The sequence below is a fragment of the Prunus avium genome, chromosome 8, assembly GCF_965620075.1.
Source record: "Prunus avium chromosome 8, drPruAviu1.hap1.1, whole genome shotgun sequence".
In the NCBI taxonomy this organism is placed as follows: domain Eukaryota; kingdom Viridiplantae; phylum Streptophyta; class Magnoliopsida; order Rosales; family Rosaceae; genus Prunus; species Prunus avium.
Window position 1 is genome coordinate 33,437,088 of NC_142291.1, and position 21,275 is coordinate 33,458,362.

The window sequence follows — 21,275 nt, forward strand, 5'->3', positions numbered from 1 at the left end:
TGCCATATAAAATTCGAACAATAGATTCAATGAAAATGAAAAATAATACAGGAAAGACAAAAATTAATCAAACAATATATTGAAAGAAAAATCTGAACCAGGAAATACATAAATTCGGGGAAAATGAAGTTTCTAGAATCCGAACAGCAATTGAACAACAATAGGTAAATGTGAACCAAAAAACACAAAAATTAATCAAAATGGTTGAAAATAAAGTAGGATTAAAAGAATGCATACACTCCAAATGCAAGCAAATGATAAAAATTCAAAGTGAAGGTATTGCAATATTTTCCAGGGAAAGTGGAGGAAAATGTAAGAAACGAACTGATCGCGTTCTTGTAGGAAGGCCATGCACACAAAGGTGTGTTTCTAATGCTAGCGGGAAGAATGAGCGATGAACACGTTTGAGTTCTGATAATGGAACATAAAGCGAAATCCATGGCAATTACTCGTCACAGTTTATTTCTTTACAATTGATTGTGGAAGGAAATAGAAGGTCATCTTGCTCTGAAATTATTTATAAGCTTTTGCATGTGGGTTGGTTCAGCCCAAAACCCAATCTTAAATCTTAACAGAATGGCAACTTTACGTCCGAACCATCTAACATAGTTAGAAACTAACCAAAAACGTGGATATCACGTTAGCTAACTGCGTCCAGCCCTGTTTATTTAGTTATCAGAATATTCGGGGAAAATGTAGTTTCTAGAATCCAAACAACAATTGAACAACAAGAGGTAAATGTGAACTAAGAAACACAAAAATTAATCAAAATGCTTGAAAATAAAGTAGGATTAAAAGAATGCATACACTCCAAATGCAAGCGGATGAGAAGAATTCAAAGTGAAGCTATCGCGATATTTTCCCTGGAAGGTGGAGGAAAATGTAGGAAACGAACTGATCTCATTCTTGAATGAAGGCCATGCACGCAAATGTGTGTTTCTGACGCTGGGGGGAAGAATGAGAGATGAACACATTTGAGCACTAATAATGGAACACGAATGGAAGTTACTCGTCACGGTTTATTGCTTTACAATCGACTGTGGAAGGAAATAGAAGGCCATATTGCTTTGAAATTATTTATAAGCCCTTGTATGCGGGTTGGTTTAGCCCAAAATCCAATCTTAAGTTTTAATAGAGTGGCAACTTTACGTCCTAACCATTTAACATAGTTAGAAACTAACCAAAAATGTGGATATCACGTTAGCTAACTGCGTCTTGCCATGTTTATTTAGTTATCAGAATATTCAGGTAAAATGTAGTTTCTAGAATCCAAACAACAATTGAACAACAAGTGGTAAATGTGAACCAAGAAACTCAAAAATTAATCAAAATGCTTGAAATAACATAGGATTAAAAGAATGCATACTCTCCAAATGCTTGAAATTACATCCTAACCATCTAACAGAGTTTGAAACTAACCAAAAATGTGGATATCACGTTAGCTAACTGCGTCCTGCCATGTTTATTTAGTTATCAGAATATTCAGGTAAAATGTAGTTTCTAGAATCCAAATAACAATTGAACAGCAAGAGGTAAATGTGAACCAAGAAACACAAAAATTAATCAAAATGCTTGAAATAACGTAGGATTAAAAGAATACATACTCTCCAAATGCAAGCGGATGAGAAGAATTCAAAGTGAAGCTATCACGATATTTCCCCTGGAAAGTTGAGGAAAATGTAGGAAACGAACTGATCTCGTTCCTGTATGAAGGTCATGCAAGCAAAGGTGTGTTTCTGACTATAGAGGGAAGAATGAGCGAAGAACATGTTTGAGCACTGATAATGGAACACGAAGTGAAATCCATGGAAGTTACTCATCACAATTTATTGCTTTACAATCGACTGTGGAAAGAAATACAAGGTCATCTTGCTCTAAAATTATTTATAAGCCCTTGTATTCGGGTCGGTTCAGCCCAAAACCTAATCTTAAATCTTAACAGAATGACAACTTTATGTCCTAGTTAGAAACTAACCAAAAACATGGATATAACGTTAGCAAACTGCCTCCAGCCATGTTTATTTAGTTAACAGAATATATTGTGGGCCCCGCTCCCTATTCCTGCCCCTATCTCCTGTTAATTTTTTTTTGGAATACCTCAAAAGATACCCCAGAATCCCCGAATTTTCTATAAAACAAAAAAAGGCTTTCTATCAAAACACGTCTCTGAGGCTAGCGAAACTATCAGATTGCATCCTTCTTGGTTACAAGTTCGAACTGCTATTGCGCCTTGGTAGTGTGTGTGAGAAACCTCCCTCCCCTTGTGGTTTAGATTATCGCTTATATATATAAAATCATTTGTTTTTTTTCCTTTTTTTTTGTTACACAAAATCATTAGGTTGGTAATAGCAACATTATTTTCTTTTGTTCAAGTACAAAATCCAGATCATACTAAAGATCCCCCACATATTAGTTTAGTTTGATGAGACTACACTGTTGGGCCTTCTGGCCCTTTCCACAAAAAAGAGGCCTCTAAATAAAACACTTTTGCTCATATGTGCTTTTTTTGGCCTCTTTTTGGGGCTCTCTATGGAAGTATCCGTTTGACCAAAAAAAAAATAGCCCAGCAAGAGAAACAAACCCATCAATGTTTCTAGACCAGTAAAGCCAAGAGAGACCAAGAACGCAGAAAAAAAATACTAAAGAAGAACTGTTTGATGAATAAATATAGCCTACCGATTAAGAAAATAATTACACACACTAATCCAAATTACCAAAAAAATTACACACCAATTCCACCGAGAATTAATCAATACAAATCTCATAATGGGCCGGATTAGGGGTACCCATCAAACAACTTACCCACATCATTTTTGTAGTGATGTTAATTTTTTATTTTTTTTTTCCTTCCTTCCAAGTGTGATCTTATGGATGATAAGCAACATAATGCACTCATAAAAAATTGATAAAAGAAGCTTAATTCCAAATGGAGGACATCACTGGGCAAAATTTTAAGCCCATCCATCCTCAGATTTCTTGGCCTCCCTAGTCCAACCTTAGGTTGACTATTGTGTGCCATTAGCCACTCTCTTTGATTTCTTGCCAGCTTGAATCTTCTTGTAAAGACTCTTAGTTCTAATGGACAATAAAATGTCCAAAACAAACCCAATAACACAGGCAATGGCCATGATTATAAACACAAGCCTGTAACAATGGGCACCAACACAGGTGTTGCCGCCTTCGGACGTGGTTGTGGCCTGCATATCGTATAATATCCCGGCAAGCAGGCCGGAGAAGAGGAAGGAGCCGAGTGGAAGATTGAGGATCAGAATGTTATAGATGAGTCCATAGTATTTGAGACCAAATAGCTCGGATGCAGTTGGGACTGTAATGGCAAGCCGAATTCCATAGCATATTCCAACGACGATCGAACCAATGTAGAGCGAACCGGGCATGGCAATGGCCATGAGGATGTAGCCAACGGCCATTAGAATCTGAGAAGCAGCATTCCAAAGGGGTCTTGGAGTTCCAGCTTTCCTGTCAATATTGCAAAAAAAAATGGGACCAGAGGGAGTTGCATGTCAGTTGATTTTTCAAGCCAAAAATGTACGGCCACCAGAAAAGTTAGTTGGCAAAGAATTGCAGACAACGAATGCTTCTATCAAGTCATATATTTGAACACAAATTATAGAAATATCAGGACATGAAAACAAATACTGAAAGCTACATAAATTAGTCCAATTTATAGAATTAATAAACTGTTAATTAAAAGCTTAGGTTTGGACCACTCCATTAAACTAGGGATGCAAAGCAAAGCACAAAGCATAGAACTAAAAAATAACTACAAGTATATATAGATGTTATTATCGTGCGGACGCCATTTATTTTATATTATCCTTCCCTCATTTCCTTCATATTTACAATAGCGTCCGCACGATAAATAACGTAAGGATGTCTGGATAAGAAAATATGGCCCTGATGAGAAGCAAGTGTATGTTCTTTCAACGAAAAAATTCAAATAAAAAATAAATAAAACGTGGGTAGAAAAAGAAACAAGCAAACTTGAAAGTTGGACCAAACTTATGTTGCTTTCTAAGCAACCTGCCACAGAAAATTTGCATCCACTGACTTTAGAAATGAATTAGAAGTGACGGTGACGGTAACGGAAAAGTCTTTCATCCCAAAAGCCATGTTTCCTTTAATATAAAAAAATCACCTCAAAACCAATTCAAAAGTAACTGGAAATGGTAAAGGAACGGCCAGAAAGAATTTACAACAAAAAAAGAGGAGAGTAGGGGGGATGAACAAGGGAGACAATATTTATTTTATAGAATTTATGAATAAATTAATAAGGGGGTTGAGAAGAAATAGGAAATCACCCAATTACACAAACAATATATTCTCAATCGAAAGTAAAAAGCAAACCCAAAAGTAAAGAGAAAAAACAGGTTCTTATTACGTAATGTGATAACAACAAGCACTCAATATGATTCCTCCCAAGCGACGGTTTCACATCGAAAAAATCACACAAAGTGCCGCCCACAGTTTACTGCTTTATTAGTAAAGAAAATTAATTTCTAAATGAAAAATCGAACTTTCTTAGAAGGTGATTATAATAGTAAATTAGTAGTAATTTTTTTTGGTTGTTGTTGGAAGATTAGTACTAATAATAATTGTTATTATGAATTCATTATTATAGTTGTGGAATCTTCTTTCTATAACATAAAACAACATTAGCCAAAAGCCAAGCATAGTACAAACACTTCCTAGAAAGGAATTGATTCACGGATCTTCTTATTAATATGCTTCTCCAATTTCTATTATTATCTACCAAATTGCAAGTGGCCAAGTAATTGAATCTAAGTATCATGGTTAGCACTAACTAAAACACCCACAAAATTATTATTTTTTAAACCGAAGAATTTTTTTTAAAAAGTCCGGTTTGACTTGACCTTTGCAAAAATAATCTTAAAAAATTAGGTCAAGATTTAGTTAAAAAGAACATAACAATACAACTTTTACGCTACTAAAAAATTATTCTTAATTTTGATATGACATTAATGAATATAATTAGTAGTGGGTTTAAGTTAACCAACCTGATGAAGTACTCCGAAACCATACCCGACACGATCCGGCCGAAAAACCCCCAAATACTGGTGAGCGACACAAAGATCGAAACGTCGGCGTATCCAAGTGCCAACCCAATCTGCCCCATATTGTTCATAACCGCCAACCCCGTCCCCACCCCACACAAAAACGACACAAACAACACCCAGAAATCCAAAGTCGTCATCGCCTCCAAAATCGTGTGGTCCTCTCCAATTACCGGCCTCCTCCTCACCACCGCCACCACGTCACCACCCGCCGCCTCTGCCTTCTGTTGCGCGTCGTCCGCCGCCACCTGACTCAGAAGCGGCTCCGCCGCTAGAGTCTCAGTATCCGCACCCGACTCCGACACGACCCGATCAGACTTCGAAGCCCACGCGTTGAAGAACGCGTAGGCTGGAATCAACAGCGGCGCGGCCAGGAGGATCAGGAGGATGACGGTGAAGATGTGAGAGAAGAGCTCCGAAGGGTCCGGGACGAAGTCGTAGGCGAGGAGGTAGAGAGCGACGAAGAAGGCGACGCCATTGAAGACCCAGAAGTACTTCGACTCCTGGTGGTCTTCGGAGGAGGAAGACGAAGGAGGAACCTCGCGTAGGAAGACCATGGCGGTCAAGCAAACGGCGAAGGGGGCTATGGAGAGCATGAGGAGAAAGCTAGCAGGGTCATTGTTAAACAGAGCCGCGCAGATGTCAGTGAAAATGGCGGTGCTCAGACCCACATAACCTTTCAAAATCCCCGAAACGGGTCCCCGGTTTCGCCTGAAGTTTCTGATGCACGTCACCAGAATCGCCGTGTTCATCCACGTCGTGCTGTTGCCTCCCATGCACAGAAAAATACACATCTGAAAATAGAAATCGAATCAATTGTCAGTTGGGTTGCACTCTGAGTGTTCGACGAAAGTCCCAAAGGAATTTTTCGAGTAACTTTACCTGCCAGTAAGAGAGGGGTTTGATTCTTTCGCTGACGACGAGCCATTGGGCGCCGTAACCGACGAGGCCCTCGACGGAGCCGATGAGGAGGATGAGCCAGGTGGGGAGCTTGTCAGAGGCGATGCCGGCGAGGAGGCCGAAGGCTTTGCCGACGTCTTTGGCGACAGAGAGGCTGTTGAGCTCGAGTTGGGTGAGGTTCATGAGGGTTTTGAGGGCGTCGGAGTAGTTGGAGAAGGTGTAGTTGTTGCCGGAAATGCATTGCACCCAGACGGCCGTGACGAAGCCGAGCCATTTGGTGGCCGAGGCAACGGAAGAACGCTTGGAAGCAAACACCATTGTGTTGTCAGTCTGAAAAGCACAGAGAGAAGAAGGGTAAAGCTGAGCTGAGCTGCTGATGTGCTACTGGTGAAGGACCAGTATTTAAGGAGATATTTTGAGAATAAAATAAAGAAAACGAAATAAATATTTAAAACATTTTTTCGAAAAGAAAATTAGGGTTTGAACTCTTTTTTTAAGCGGCCACTGATGATGAACTTGATGTTAAAGCGACGAGTGGCTTGCGGAAGTTTTGTTGTCGTCCTCCTAGTGCCTCAAGTCTCCTATGTCTGTTAATTATTTTCCTAATGCAACCCATAAATATTGATTTTGTTAATTACTTGGAGTGATTTCTTATGACGCTTTTATTACGGTCAAAAGCCTTATTTCTACTTTCTTTTTTTTCCAGGTTGAATAATGAGAGGGAGGAAATGTATAATCAAAATTGTACAAAAGTAATAAGGAGAATATTGACTGCCGACTAGCATGTGTCTTTACTTACTTGGTGGATATTTTAGATTCGACTCATATGTATTGTGAGAATAATATTTGTGATAAATTCTAGCTATATATATTTGTGATAAATTCGATACATATTTACAAATAATATAGGTAATAATAGTTTCAGATGGGCTAAATTGATTTAATTTTGAGAGCTTCGAGAAAGAAGTCATATTTCGGCGTCAAAATAATACTCTAATTTATTCATATTATAACACATGTAATCTCAAGTTTTATTTAAAAACGCATTTAGCCCAGTAAAAGAGGATTTTGACTTATAGACTAGTAGTCTTATATTCGAACCCCCATTGCACCTTGATAGTTTGTATGTGAGAAACCTTATTCTCTTGTGGTTTAGTATCGCTTGTATTTTATTATATATTTATATATATATATATATAATTAAATATATTTGTATCGTAGTCCGTATTGATTTGATAGAAGTTCCGTGAAAGAAACACTCCGAAAATGAAATGGGACCGATGAGGAAAGATATGGGAAAAGCAGCATTGAAAATTCTTGACTTTCTTTCCCGTGTATGGTACCTTAACGGCATCCCATGTAATGGATTATGGATGGTACGAGAGGCAATTTCCAAGAAAGCTGTTTCCGTGAAAGGATACGAAATGAATTTATTTAAAATTTGTAGTCACGAAATGAAATTGAGATGTAAAGGGAAAAATGGAAGACGTAGTGTGACTTGGTCGCGTGATGTACCGTACAAGCGAGTTCGTTGCCAACCTCCATGCCACGTGACGTGTCCCTCATTCCCTCCCATCGCTAACTATTTAGATTGCATTCAACGGGTGTCACTAAGTATGTCAATATTGTGTGTCCAAATAGCATTACTCTTAGTCAAATGTGTGTATTCTCATCATTATTCTAAACACGTGTTTATAAACATAATTACGATTTCACAAATACAAATATATGTCGAGTGTTGAGAATGATTAGCAAAAAAGCTTCCAAGGAATAGAATTCTACCGTGTAATCGAACAAATAATTTGATTTTCATGCTCTTTAAATTTCAAATAATTCGAACATGATTCTCGATGTAAAATTTTAGTCACGCAACTTTTATCATCTCTTATGACATGTATGCATATAAAAGACTTTTAAAATTTTTTTAAAGCACCATTAAGAACATAAAACTAAAATGAAAGATTACCTCTTTTGAAGATGTGATTCCATGATATCCAGCTGCATTTTCCAGAGGGATTTTCTCTGGAAATTCTACGTTAAAAGCTGCTGGACGAACAAGACCCTCCTTAACTTCCTCATCTTTGCTTTCAATTGTTTCATCCTCTAACAAAGGATCAGAATCATCATCCTCCATGGCTTTCATATCTTAAATGGCCGCCGCACCACAAAAACCGTTGTAAATATATACGATGTCTATATTTTTCAGACTAAAATCAAGCAAACAATGCAGGCTTGTGGGTGTTTTCAGATCGATTTTTTCACGTTTCATGTCACCAAATTTTATTTTCAAGATTAGAATCTCATGCACTTGTTTGTTCATTCTGAAATGAGTTTTCGATTTTTGAGTTTTACGAGTCATTGGGTCACGCAGGGTGTGAAAAAAAAAAAGTGAGTAAAATGTAAGCCAATTAAACAAAACCAATGTTTATAAAAAGAAAGTAGTCCGCAATTCAAGCGCTGCATATGAGAATTCTTGCGGGCGACAACAGAGATCTTGAACATTGAAAATAAAATACAATGAACACAGATTCAGGTCAATTTTGGCGGATTTGACAGTACAAAAAAATATATAATTAATCAAAACTAAATTACTTGTAAGGGACAAAACAGAAATCTTGGTCTAAATTCGTTAAAAGTGCATATGTGAGTTAGGCAAATTGACGGTAGCGAGCCCGCAACTTGTTTAAAAACAAATGTGGTAAATAGTGAATTTAGTACAAAATTAATGGAAAGTCATAGACGCAGCCACTGAGAAGCAGAATGTGTGTGTGAATAATTGATAAGTGGGTGGGGCATGTGTTGGAGTGATAAGTTGTTAGTACATAATATGTTTAGATTCCTTAAAACTAGTTTAAAATTACTAATAACTATTTTGATAGCCCTAATTGTATTAAAATGATTCAATCCCATGACGTATACGTAATTTTCTCAACAATGGAATTTTTTAATTTGCTGTTTGACAAGGTTGTATTTTTGACGGTCTGTAATGTGCTGAAATCCCCAATTACTAATAAATCTGACCTGTTTTTGTTATTTTGTGTACATTAATGGTTTAATCACTAATCAAATTTGTCCAGTGATTATAAAATAATAATAATAATGGGGTCGTTCATAAACTTTTGTTTTGCCTTTGCTCTATTATTTTGATTTTTTTTTTCCATAGCGAAAATAGAAAATTTCATTAGACTGTTAAAAGTTACATACTCGACCTAACATAACCTCATTAAAACCTTGCTCAATAAAATTGAGAGGACAAAACATGATTAAATTCTCCTAAGTAAAGTCAATTTAACAGAGTTTTCTCATCACGTATAAATTTATTTTTTAATTTAGTTTCAAATTAATTATTGATTTAGGCATAACATATGCTCATGTTAATTTTTTTTTGTTTTTTGGGGATGATAAGAACTCTCCCATGTGCACGTTAGGTGGCATTGGCTTATCAAGCAGATAAGAACAAACTATTTCATTTGAAAAAAATAAAAATAAAAATTGTGGAGTACATTGATTGCACAACTTGTTTTTCTATTTTTAAAATGCTATTGTGAAGGACCTTAAAATAGATGCATTTTATCAACAACAAAAAAATAGATGCATCCTCTCTTTTATTTTTTATACAAGCGCTATATTAAATTATTCTAAATTAATTTAATTTATAGAAAGAGTCTCGAATTTAGATGCAGAGAAGCGAACTCATTGTTCTGGCCAATTGACCTAACTTACTTATGTTTTATTTTTTTTATTTTTTTACACATACTAAAAAGTGTCTCTAAAAAGTTTTTTATATTCTCTAATTTTATTTTCATCTCCATCAGAAAATGCTTTTTATTTTTCAGTAGAAAAGTATAAATTTTTAAAATTTTATTCTTTGTATAAAATAAAGAACATCTCTTTCATGACAGGCTGTTCGATTTTGGCACTGACTGCAAGTGGGATGGACCACTCTTTTTCCAGTGGGCTGCTTATCAGGTTTATTTGTAATTTCACTAAGCGGTCGCCAATTTTTTTATCGGAAAAGTATAAAAGTACGCCCACGTATCACAGAGACATAATGACAAATGACTTGTCTCTTGCCTGCAAAGCCAATTCAGTGTATATATTTTTACTTCTGAATACAAAAATTATATTTTGTTCGTTTTTTTATACATAAATTCCTAAATTCAAAGGGTTACTTAAACAGTAGTTTGCGAATAATCACACATCTATAATTTTTACCCAAAAATCTTATGTTGAATAATGAAGTTGGTCGTGAATATCAACTAGTCATGATATTGCCTAAATTTAATTGGTAAGTTCGACTCACATGGATGTCGAAGAAGATAGTAATGTACCTCTGTTATGGAAATTTTGACCCGTTGTAAAAGTAAATTGTAAATATCATATCGTTTGTCCAAGAAAAAAAAATGAAATTAGTTAGTTGATTCCAACTATCAAACGATTTTGATATATCTGGAGTTTTCAGAATCTTTGATGTTTATGGATTGATTATTTTTACCAGTAAAACTCCCCATATCCATTGAATTAGGCACTGATCAATCTTAATCATTAGATCCAACAAGATAAGGATTCAATGGCCTTGAAGATAAGGAAGACTTCTTATATAAATTTCAGCTTTCAATATCATAAACCCTACCAATATTCATCACTATTGTTCCATGCAATTCACGTTCTTAAATTCATTAACGTCGGCTCTGTGCGCAACAATTTTAGAAAATTTAGAAATTATGTACTTTCTCAGAGCCACATATATATGTGATCACAATATAGTGGCCCTCCATCGGAAAGTGACTCTAGCTAGCATAATTATTACATTGATCAACTAACAAAATGTCATTAGAACATGTAAGATCAACATTAATAAAGCTTAGTTCACTAGTTATATGATTTATCAACGAGTAAAGTTTTGTTTAGGGTGTTTTTGGACGAAATAAGCTTTCATTGAAAAGGAGAAGAACAAACAGACAGTCACTTATAGAGCATTAGAAACTCAGGGAAAAAAACTAAACTCGCAGAGTCTAGAAACGCAATTTTTCCCCACAGAGACAAAAGCACAAAAAAACAATTAAGGGGGACTAGGGAGTCCATCAGAAGCCAAAACCCGCACCAGGGACGGAGGTGGCTGGTTAGCCCATCCTTGCGGACACACCGCCCTTAAACCTATCGCTGCAGTCGCATGAGCCGCACGATTTGCTCCACGAGGGATCCAACACCAATCCACAGCAGAAAAACCTGCACTCAGGCGCCTAATCTCCTCAATGAGAGGGAGAATAGTCCAGGCCTTCGTGCAAATGTTACCCTTGACAATATCAATGAGGACTTTTGAATCTGATTCCATCACTAACCTTGAGTATCCTCTCAGTCTTGCACATCTCAGAGCCTCGATGGCAGCTTCCGATTCTGCATTCAAGGCACTGTTGCAGTAACGCTTACTAGCAAAACCATAGCAAAATTCCTTTTCCTGATTTCTAATCACCACACCCAAGCCTGCCTCATGGTTTTTCCAAGCAGCATCGAAATTAATCTTAATGGCTCCGTTTACAGGGGGTTTCCAGGTACAATCGGAGGGAGTGAAAACACCATCCCCATTCCTGTTGGATACAGCTTGACGCCTCATCGCCTCAAATTCCTCTGCAGCTGAAACAGCATACTCCACCACTTTCCTGGGATCGATTGTTATGCCCTCAAAAATAAATTTGCACCTTGTTTTCCATATCTCCCACGAAAGAAAACTAACCAGGGACAAAACCCAAACTCTTTCGGATTTGGAAAACACCCGACTATTTAATAGCCCATTGAACCAGCAATCAAATGTGGTGAGACTTTGGGGGTTCACTCTGTAATTTAAGGGGGAGCCAAACCAGATAGCTTGGGTCCATGGACACAGAAAAATAGTGTGTTCCTCAGATTCTTCATACTGATTGCAAATGGGGCATATTGGAGATGAAATAATCCTTCTGCGATACAAATTTAGTCTGGTAGGCAAGGCCCTACCCATCATGCGCCAGAGAAAAAACTTTATCTTTGGGAGAGTGGGAATCGCCCAAATTCCTTTCCAGACCCCTCTCTCAATCACAAGGGACGATATGTTATTCCCCCCAATGGAAGAAACAGAGACCACCTGCAAATTGTAACCAGACTTCACCGAATACAAACCGGATTTGTTCCAGGGCCACACAATTCTGTCGTCCCTATGCAAGTTGCCAATGGGGACCTCACTGATAAGCTTAATGGTTTCCTGGCTCACATACTGAGCTAGAGCTTGAGTATTCCATGTTCTGGTATGACCATCTAAGATCTCACTAACCATTTGGGGAGCATTCAAAGGCACAGAGTTCATCGGCATGACAAAACCATGATGAGGAAGGAGAAGCCAACGGTCCTGCCAAATCCTAGTGGTTTAGGGTGTTAAGTGTGGGCTAATATGCATATTATATTGTAAACCGTAATATTCTATGTTTGGTGGTTCGGATTGAACTAGACTATTTCAATTAAATGAGACAAGAATTCTAGCCGATGTTTGGTGAACTTATAAATGTTGAAAAACAATCAAATATATTGTCTTAGAAGTCTCATCTAAAAGGGAGACTTATAATATCTATAATAGTAATTAAGATAAGGGGCGCCAAGTTAGACCTCATCTCTTGTTTGAAGATCATGAGTGATTTGTATTTTCTACTTTTTCCAATAATGATCATGACTGATCAATGACCATGAGAATAATCCAAATGGATAAATAATGATTTAAAAAAAATTACAATTAAACCGACATTGGAAAATAGAACATGCCATGCCCCCATACAAACAAATTGTACCGAAATATGCTTGCTATTTAATTACAAACAGTCTTGCAAACTAGCATGAGAAAATCCAAGTATCGAACTTATCACAAAACCAACGACTAGTTTATGTTTATTTTTATATTTACTCAAATTTTCTCTAAAATTTCGAAAGCAGAAAATTAAATTAAGAGCAAAATATAACAACTGTCGTTCAACTAATCTCGAATGTTTAAAGAGAGGGGGCAGCTAGGTAGGTACAACAAGAAGAAGAAGGGAAAAAAAAATCAAAGAATGAGAATGAAATTTGGTTGAATTCTACGCACATTTTTAGACGGAGAAAAAAGAAGAAGATGAAATCGATATAGAAAGCGAAATCTGTTGGGTCCCCAATTGATTTTTCAAATTGAGAGAGAGTTGATGGCATGTGAAAGGCTACCAGAATCGTCCAAATTCTGCTGTGCGGTCGACAGATCGGTACGGTGGCCGCACAACTTACGTGATCCAGAAATTGCAAGTTGATGACATGACATAGCCAATATAATTGACAATTAGGTAGCCTCCTCCTCCTCACCTGTCCAAATTAAATAATTAGCAGTGATTATGACACATAAAGAACGGCTTTAAAAAAAAGTAGTTTGCTTATGTTTGGGTAATATGACAAAATGAGAGAAAATTAACGTTACTTGGGAGAGTAGTTTTCTTATGTTTGGATAATATAACAAAGTGGTAAGAACATTAACCTCATAGGAAGATCAAACGTACGATTAGCAACATGACTTTAGTCTCAAAAAATCTTATCCCCCTTTATGCTAAAAAAACATTTCTGGAGTCGTTTTCACTTTGAGGGGGAGAAAGTCATTGTTCTTCCTCCCCTCTCCCCTCTCCCCTCTTCTCTTTCTCCCTTCACCTCTTCCTCCATTTTCAAAAACAAATGATTTTCCCTATTTGTCTTTGTTTTGTTATGATTTTCATCCAACCATAACAAGTGGTTGCGTCTTGGAGTCAAATCTCCACATCATCCTTTTTGCGTTTTCTTTATGTTTAGAATAAGTTGCAGATACTCTTTAGGCTCTCTGTGTAGTTTTCACATTTCATTTTGTAAGAGCTTTTCACCTCTCCTTTGTGAGAGCTTTCCATATCTCTTTTGTGAGAGTTTTATTTGTATTGTTATGGTTTGGTTTTTTCAAGCTTTATATCTGTTTGATTATTCTAAGTTTGTAGTCTTAGTTGGGATGCATATGTCAGAGTTTATTCGATCGTGTGTGATCGTTAGTGGAGGGGCACCAAATTGTCTTAATTTTGATGCTAGACCTCTCAGTTATTGTAATTGCCCTTTGTGGCTAGTGGTCTTTTTGGCTGAATTATAAATGCAATCCTATAATTTCTCCAAAAAAAAAAAAAAACGTCTACCTCATGTTTGTGTTGGATGATTCAATGTTATCTATTGTACACTTAGAGCTCACTTGGAAATGATTTTGAATATGCAAGAATTACTTACGGAAAGAAGCACATCCCACCTACTTTTCCATAAAATCACTTAAAGTAATTGAAAGTCGCGATTTTTTCTAATCTTGTTTATCTGAAGTTTGAATTATGAGGCCTCAAAGGCCCAAGTTGCAAACAAGGGACGGTTTCAAAACGAGCAACAATCAAACTCAGCCTTCATGTCATTTGGTTAATAATTTACATTCAAGTATTCAAACAACATCCACATAAATATTTCTTCGACTAAATTGGCTAATGATGTACCTGGAAAAGCGACAGCCACAAAATATAATATGCTATGCTTGTCACCGGCAGTGGGGCTTTGCTTGGGCAAATGGATTAAACATAGGGAACAAGAAAATGAACCACGCCTTTCAAAAATATCAATGTCCTTTCAATTATTTATCCCCAAATTTTTCTTTACCCATATTATATGGACCCAAGAAGAGCGACCGACATGACATATATATTAGTTGTCAACAAAAAAATTTATGAATCCGCTACTCAAAGTTGGTTTCATAATTTAATTTCCTCTCGCCCTACCCTATCATGATAAAACTTTCCCAGAACATTGAATGAGGAGGGCCGGCCGGCACTCTATATATACATGTCCTCTTGTATGTGTCAAAGGGCATTCTTGAATGTAGAGACAAATAAAAAGAGGCGGCCTTTGCCATGCATGTTGCAACTTGCCTGCCCTGCTTTATTCTGTGTATACTTTTTTATTATTTGTATATATGTATGACGTTATTTTATTCGGATCAAATTTTGAGTGACATATATGGGTCCGAATTCTTTTTGTAATGGTTCAGTTACATAGCAATATTTTGCCCTAAGTTATGTTCAATCCAACAAAATATTAAACGTGTGGACTTTTGAGTGACTGGGAAGTTGGAATCTTACCTCATCGCCAAAAGGGTTTCTTCCACGGAATATGCAGAATATGAGCAAAAGACAGGGGAAAGAAAACAAGATGTGCTGCGTGAATCATGCACAGATAGCTGCAATTTGTATTTATCTTCAATTCTTTTTTTCTTTTTTGTGTAAGACGACGTGAGAGTGATTTAAATTCACACAAATTATAACGCGGTGTGAATTCTATGTTACGAGTTTTATATATTTTTTTTGTCAAACGATGGGAGAATATTATCAAAGACGAATAGTAAGGTTTACATTACTAGCAAGAATATCAGTGGATATTTGATATTCTTACTATTGATGTTACAAGTCTTATATTCACCACTACAAAGTATGCTCGTAATCGCAATCGTAATCACAACAATGATACACTGTATGGTGATATGGTCGCACATTGAAGAATTTTTTGTATTAAAGGTTCTTTTTTTCCAAGATGACACGCATAATCTGTCTATTATTAAAGATATTTAGCATAATTTTCTAAATCTCTTTGAACTGCAGGTTGCTAATTAAATACGCACAAATCGACAATCTCAATAAATTAAAATAGGAGTTTGGTTAGATGTTACATCATGAAATGGATCATGAATTAGGTTTATGCAGTACAGTCAGTACTTTGTCTGTTTAAAATGTTTTGCAAAAAATCTAGCCAACGGTTGTACTTGATTGATCAAGACCTACTATTGGATAAACGGTACTCTTGGATTCGCATGTCAAAATCATTAGGTTTAGTGTGGATAATGAATTTGCTTTCAGGTTCGAACTCCCGTAACAAATCTAAATACTAAATTCGTCATATATTAAAACAAAATATTTTATAATAAATTATAATATAATAAAGTAAAGAATTTTATTTTATTTATAAATATTTGATATTTTGATAGATCGGGAGTTCTTTCGTCTCGCAATACGACTACTATTAATTTGAAGTGGGCTTTTTCTTATTCTATTTATGTATTCTTTCTAAATTCAAGGACTAACCATTGAACTGAATCATAACAAAAATCGGAAATAGATTCATGGGCTCGATAACTTGTAATAGATCTTATGCTTAATCTATTCTATGGAGTTCCCCAAAAAATTTACTTATCTTATTATTAATCAAGAATTTCGTATATAGCTAGAACGACCCTCACAAATTGCAAATACTAATTTGTTAAGAATTAATCGGATTGAAGCTATAGCGTCATCATTCGCTGGAATCGAATCTTGATAGTGTGTGTGAGGAACCTCTCTCTCATTGTATTTAGATTATCGCTTATATACAGAAAAAAAAAATCATTACTTTTTTTTTTCTACACAAAATCATTAGGTTTGTAATAGCAACAGTGTAACATAATATATTAGTATATTTTGATGAGACTACACTGTTGGGCCTTCTGGCCTTTTCCCAAAAGAAAGAGGCCCCTATTTAGGTTGGGTTCAGGCCAGAGATAAAAGTTTGTTCAATCTAATAAGTTCATTTTTCTTTAGGGCCCTTTTTGGAAGCTTATATAAATAAAGCACTTTTGCTCATCTCTGCTTTTTTCAGAAGCAATCTGTTCAAATCTTTATGAAACACAAGTGCTTTTATAAAAAAAAACAGAGGGCACAACGTAAAGCTCAACTTTCTGCTACCATAATTGTTGTATGGCCCAATTTTGCAAGTGCTTATATGAACATGATTTTCACAAGAGTCCCTGGAGATAAAAGGTTGGACAACCCAAAGTTTGATTCAACAAGGGAGCCACCAAAGTCAGTTTTCTGTATCCCTTTTTGAGGGCCCAAGGGATGCCATATACACTACTGTGGGGGGATTTTTTTTTAGGGTCATTGAAAAGAATTTGAAGTCATTTGGATCTGCGTTTTGCTGTACTGTTGCAGTTCAAAATATGCATAGATATGACTTAATTTCTTAAATTTTGATCAATTTTAAGTTATACGCGTGACTGTTCGGTCCAACACATAGACAATTTATTCGCTTAATTTTTAATAAAATGAGAATATCTAACACAAAATCAATGTCCCAAAGGGACCTAACCCAAAAACAACATAAATGCCCAACATCTGTACATTGCGGAGTAGTTTTACCCAGAAACATGATTTAATTTCATCCTTGCCTCTATACTATGCTGAGACACATTTTTTTTATTTAAAAATAATAACAATACAATGCCCTCAACAATATTTTTTTTCAAATTTAAATTTACTAAATGCCCTCAACAAATAATCATAAATCATTTGTACTTGTTTAATAAAATAAGATTAATCATTCTAAAAAAAAAAAGATAAAAAAAGATTATTAGAAGGGAATCGCGTCTTTACCCAAATAAAAAAAATGTGAAGTAAGACTAGAAGAGCACCTAAACTTTCTCATTGTGTCTGTTGGACCGGAAATTCCAGGCCTTTGTTCTCTGCCTCTCTCTCATCAGTCTGTCTGTCTGTCTGTCTGAGTTCAGAGGTCACTGGCAGCACCGTATTTTTGGTCTTTCTATTAAGGAGAGAGAGAGAGAGAGAGAGAGAGTAACATGGAAGATCAAGCAGGTGGTAGATATAAGCCTACTCCTTAATTCAGATAAACAAAGCGAGAGAGAGGATTGAAACGATGCGTCGAGAAATCTCCGCTCTGCTTCAGCCACGATCCCTCCTCATCTTCCTCGTTCTCGCCATTTTCCTCATTTTCGTCTTCTCTTCCACCCATAAAAAGGTAAGCTTTTTAGCTTTCATGGATCTGAGTGCCAATTTGTAGCTCTTTGTGCTGAAACCTGGGATTTACAATGTGGGTTTGATGTGTTTTGTTGAAATTTTGGTGCTTTATGACCTGGATGCTTTGTGCGGGTTGCTTTCTCATATGGGTTTGGTTGGAGTGTCTTGCTTATGGCATCTGGGAATCAGAATTTGCGACATATTAGTCACAGATACTCTATTTAATGAATGTTTAATTGGGTACTAATAATTTGGAATCTGTTAAATGGTGAAATGGTTAAGAGTGGTTAGATGGGGATGCTGTTCTAAATGTTGAACAACTGCTTATGAATGGAGCCTTGTATGTTGGTCAAACTGTGTAAATGAAACATAGTTTCAGATTCAAGCATTTTGTTTCTTGAAACGTAGTTACTAGCTGTGGGTTCTGTTCTCTAGCCCCATGTGGGATCTGTAATGTCCAGAGACTGTGCCGGTTTGCTTAAAACAGATACCAGAATGTAAGTGTAGGTGGGTGTGGGTAGTGGGGGATCTTTGGTGCTTGACTTCTGGTTTCTATTTATATCACCCCAACAAAAGAAAACATCACGGGTGTGTGTCAATTAATGCTTCGTTAATGATATATATTGGGATGATAAACATGGCTGCATGTTATTCATGCCTTTTTGGTGTACCAGATCCTGTGAAGTCTTGGTGGGCTGCAAAAATTTCTGAATAGACGGGTGTAGTTTGGAGTGGTTTATTCTTTGAGTAATGATGTTTTCAGCTTCTGTAAGAGTACAGTGGCCTGCATCTAAAATCAGTATCTATAAAAAAATTGATTAGAGTCTCTAACTTGATTTGTAGGAGGAAGAGAAACTAGAAGAGGTGCCTGAAATTACCCACAGAGTATACCTGGATGTTGATATTGAGGGACAGCACTTAGGTACAGCTTCATGTCAATACTATTACATGAACTACCTTCCGCCGATTTCATTTTGGTTTCCTATCCACTGATAACTTCTATTTTCACCTTTACATTTGCAGGTAGAATTGTGATTGGATTATATGGTCAGGTTGTACCAAAAACTGTTGGTACGTGTTCATTTCATGTTTTAATGCCTTTACGTTAGAATTTTAGAAACCTAATTTTTTTCAATTTGTCACAATTTGGTATTTAGTTCACAAATAGGTTGACAATAATCCACCTTATTTTACATATCCAAATGTGGGAATACAGACAGCAGTTCATGGTGATAAGCTGTAATCCTTCTCATGCAGTGGCATTTTCTTGCTGATTTTGATTGCTATATTAGAAATGGATGTGCCCATTTGCTTCCTCTTTTGCACCATGCTTATTACATTAGCACTTTCTTGTGAATTGATTATGTTTACCTCATACCACTTAATTGCCTAATACTTGAATCTTTGGTTTGCAGAAAATTTTAGGGCGTTGTGCACAGGTACATGGACCTACTTCGATATTTTATCACTGAAAGAAGCTGTTCTTACTGTCATTATGCTGATTGAAACTTTCTTTGAACTTAGGGAAAAAAGGCAAAGGTGCTAAGGGAAAACCGCTCCACTATAAGGGAACACCATTTCATCGTATCGTATCTGGGTTCATGATTCAAGGTGGAGATATTGTTTATCGTGATGGGAGGGGATATGAATCTATATACGGTGGCACATTTGCTGATGAGAATTTCAGAGTGAAACATTCACATGCAGGTGTTTAATTTAAAAACGTTTATGGTTGTCACTTTTGTTTTTGTTAATGATCTATGGATTTCTAAAGCTCCAAGTTCTCTAATTCTTTCTAGTTCATTTATATTGTTATTCCTCTGAAACTGCAGTTTATGTGCAGGTGTTGTTTCTATGGTGAATTCAGGACCTGATTCCAATGGCTCACAGTTCTTTATCACCACAATCAAAGCTAGTTGGTAAGCTATTCTGAATATTAGATCATGAGCAGAAATAATTGGCTCTGTACAAAGTTTCAGAGTATACAGCCAGACAAACGCATAATTGCTCTTTTCAGAACTTTCCAATAGTATACTTTTTCTTCTTCTTTGAGATAGGTCCAACCGTCCAAGATTGTGTACTTATATTATACAATCTATTCAAAAAAATATTATACAATCTGCTCCTAAATTCCTAATAACTATTTAACTGCTACTAGACAGCTTCTCCTGTGGTGCTTCGATAAGAGTAGTCGGACTTGACCATGCTTAGTCAAGAATTTTATGCTTATGACAGAAGATGATAAGATCAAAGCTATTATTATCAAATGGAGTTGACAGAACATGTGTAGCAGGCCAAAATTAAAAAATTTAAATAAAAAAACAAGAAAGAAAATGTCTGTATTTTTGTGCACGCATCCACATGCTTGCATGTGTGCTTACACACACATCACAAACAGGAGGTATTGAAAACTTTCTCATGCATCTATGATGCTGATTTTTGGAATCTTACCTTTAAGAATAACACTGAAGTTTCTGAGGATCATCAACTTACATCATTCTAGAGATACGAAATTACCTTCAGAGTGTTTGTAATTGTAGCCATTATAAGAGGAGGGGAAAAAAAGTTATATTGCATGCTATATAGGTATGTGGCTATGATGCACATCTCACCCGAGGCTAGTTATATAATGGCAATGTGTGGTATGCGTTCTACAGGTTGGATGGGGAGCATGTTGTCTTTGGCAAGGTAATTCAGGGCATGGACACTGTGTATGCAATTGAAGGCGGGGCTGGAACCTACAGCGGAAAACCCAGAAAGAAGGTTACTATTGCTGAATCTGGAGAGATACCCCAGAGCCAGTGGGATGAGGAAAGTTGACACTTTTTACAAAGAATTTTTACTTTGAGCTTACTAGATTGATTCTTAGATGACTGATACACTTTTGCCCCTTTTACCAAAGTTTCACTAGTCTTGGGCTTTTCTCCTGGATATATTACACTTTCTTTTTGTAATTGGCAGTAATTGGCAGCAGTTGTTAATACAAAACATGTTTGTTGTAGAGGAAGTGAGGAACCGAATAGAAACCATCGTTCCTTTTTTCGTTTACCTTCATTTTTCCCAGGCTTGTATATTTGACTTTCATTCTGAAGTTTGCTTTTGAAGGCATTGAAGTAGCTTCAAAGGACAAGCATTTATTGTTGTCAATATGACTTCCCATTTGTTGTTGCCATGAGCTTATGAAACCATGTAAACGCTGATATTATTTGAGAGAGTTTAGATAAGAGTTGGTGCGTGTAATATTACTCATGTGTAACACATAGGACGGCGACATGTTTACATAGTTTCTTGAATTCTGTTTGTAAATCGATACTCGAGACCGATCACAAGAATATTTTTCTTCTTCTCTTTTTTCCTCTCATTTAATCTGCAGCTAAATCATACTTGATACTAGGTCCTACGACTAATCACAACA

The 21,275-nt window shown here is 36.3% G+C and overlaps 2 protein-coding genes across 2 annotated transcripts; one reads left to right on the forward strand and one right to left on the reverse strand.

Annotated features, from left to right (window-relative positions):
- Positions 1–2,653: 2,653 nt before the first annotated feature.
- LOC110753791 (protein NUCLEAR FUSION DEFECTIVE 4-like) lies at positions 2,654–6,514 on the reverse strand. Its single transcript, XM_021954764.2, has 3 exons — positions 5,976–6,514; positions 5,037–5,887; positions 2,654–3,477 (listed from the first exon to the last, which is right to left on the reverse strand). The coding sequence occupies exons 1-3, from the start codon at positions 6,309–6,311 to the stop codon at positions 3,006–3,008; spliced, it is 1,659 nt and encodes a 552-aa protein (XP_021810456.2). The 5' UTR covers positions 6,312–6,514; the 3' UTR covers positions 2,654–3,005.
- A 10,989-nt stretch (positions 6,515–17,503) lies between these two features.
- LOC110753794 (Cyclophilin-like peptidyl-prolyl cis-trans isomerase family protein) lies at positions 17,504–21,208 on the forward strand. The gene is made up of 7 exons (XM_021954766.2): positions 17,504–17,861; positions 18,704–18,782; positions 18,884–18,931; positions 19,276–19,299; positions 19,385–19,567; positions 19,704–19,779; positions 20,518–21,208. Exons 1-7 carry the CDS (start codon positions 17,760–17,762, stop codon positions 20,678–20,680), a joined length of 675 nt encoding a protein of 224 aa, XP_021810458.1. The 5' UTR covers positions 17,504–17,759; the 3' UTR covers positions 20,681–21,208.
- Positions 21,209–21,275: the final 67 nt, after the last annotated feature.

Bases quoted from the DNA above. Each gene is read 5' to 3' on its own strand.
- LOC110753791 (XM_021954764.2), bottom strand. From the start codon at position 6,311: ATGGTGTTTGCTTCCAAGCGTTCTTCCGTTGCCTCGGCCACCAAATGG. The intron at 5,888-5,975 runs GTAAAGTTACTC...TTCTATTTTCAG, and splicing joins AACCCCTCTCTTACTGGCAG to ATGTGTATTTTTCTGTGCAT. The intron at 3,478-5,036 runs GTTGGTTAACTT...CAATATTGACAG, and splicing joins GTTTCGGAGTACTTCATCAG to GAAAGCTGGAACTCCAAGAC.
- LOC110753794 (XM_021954766.2), top strand. From the start codon at position 17,760: ATGCGTCGAGAAATCTCCGCTCTGCTTCAGCCACGATCCCTCCTCATC. The intron at 18,783-18,883 runs GTACAGCTTCAT...TTACATTTGCAG, and splicing joins TATTGAGGGACAGCACTTAG to GTAGAATTGTGATTGGATTA. The intron at 19,300-19,384 runs GTACATGGACCT...CTTTGAACTTAG, and splicing joins TTTTAGGGCGTTGTGCACAG to GGAAAAAAGGCAAAGGTGCT.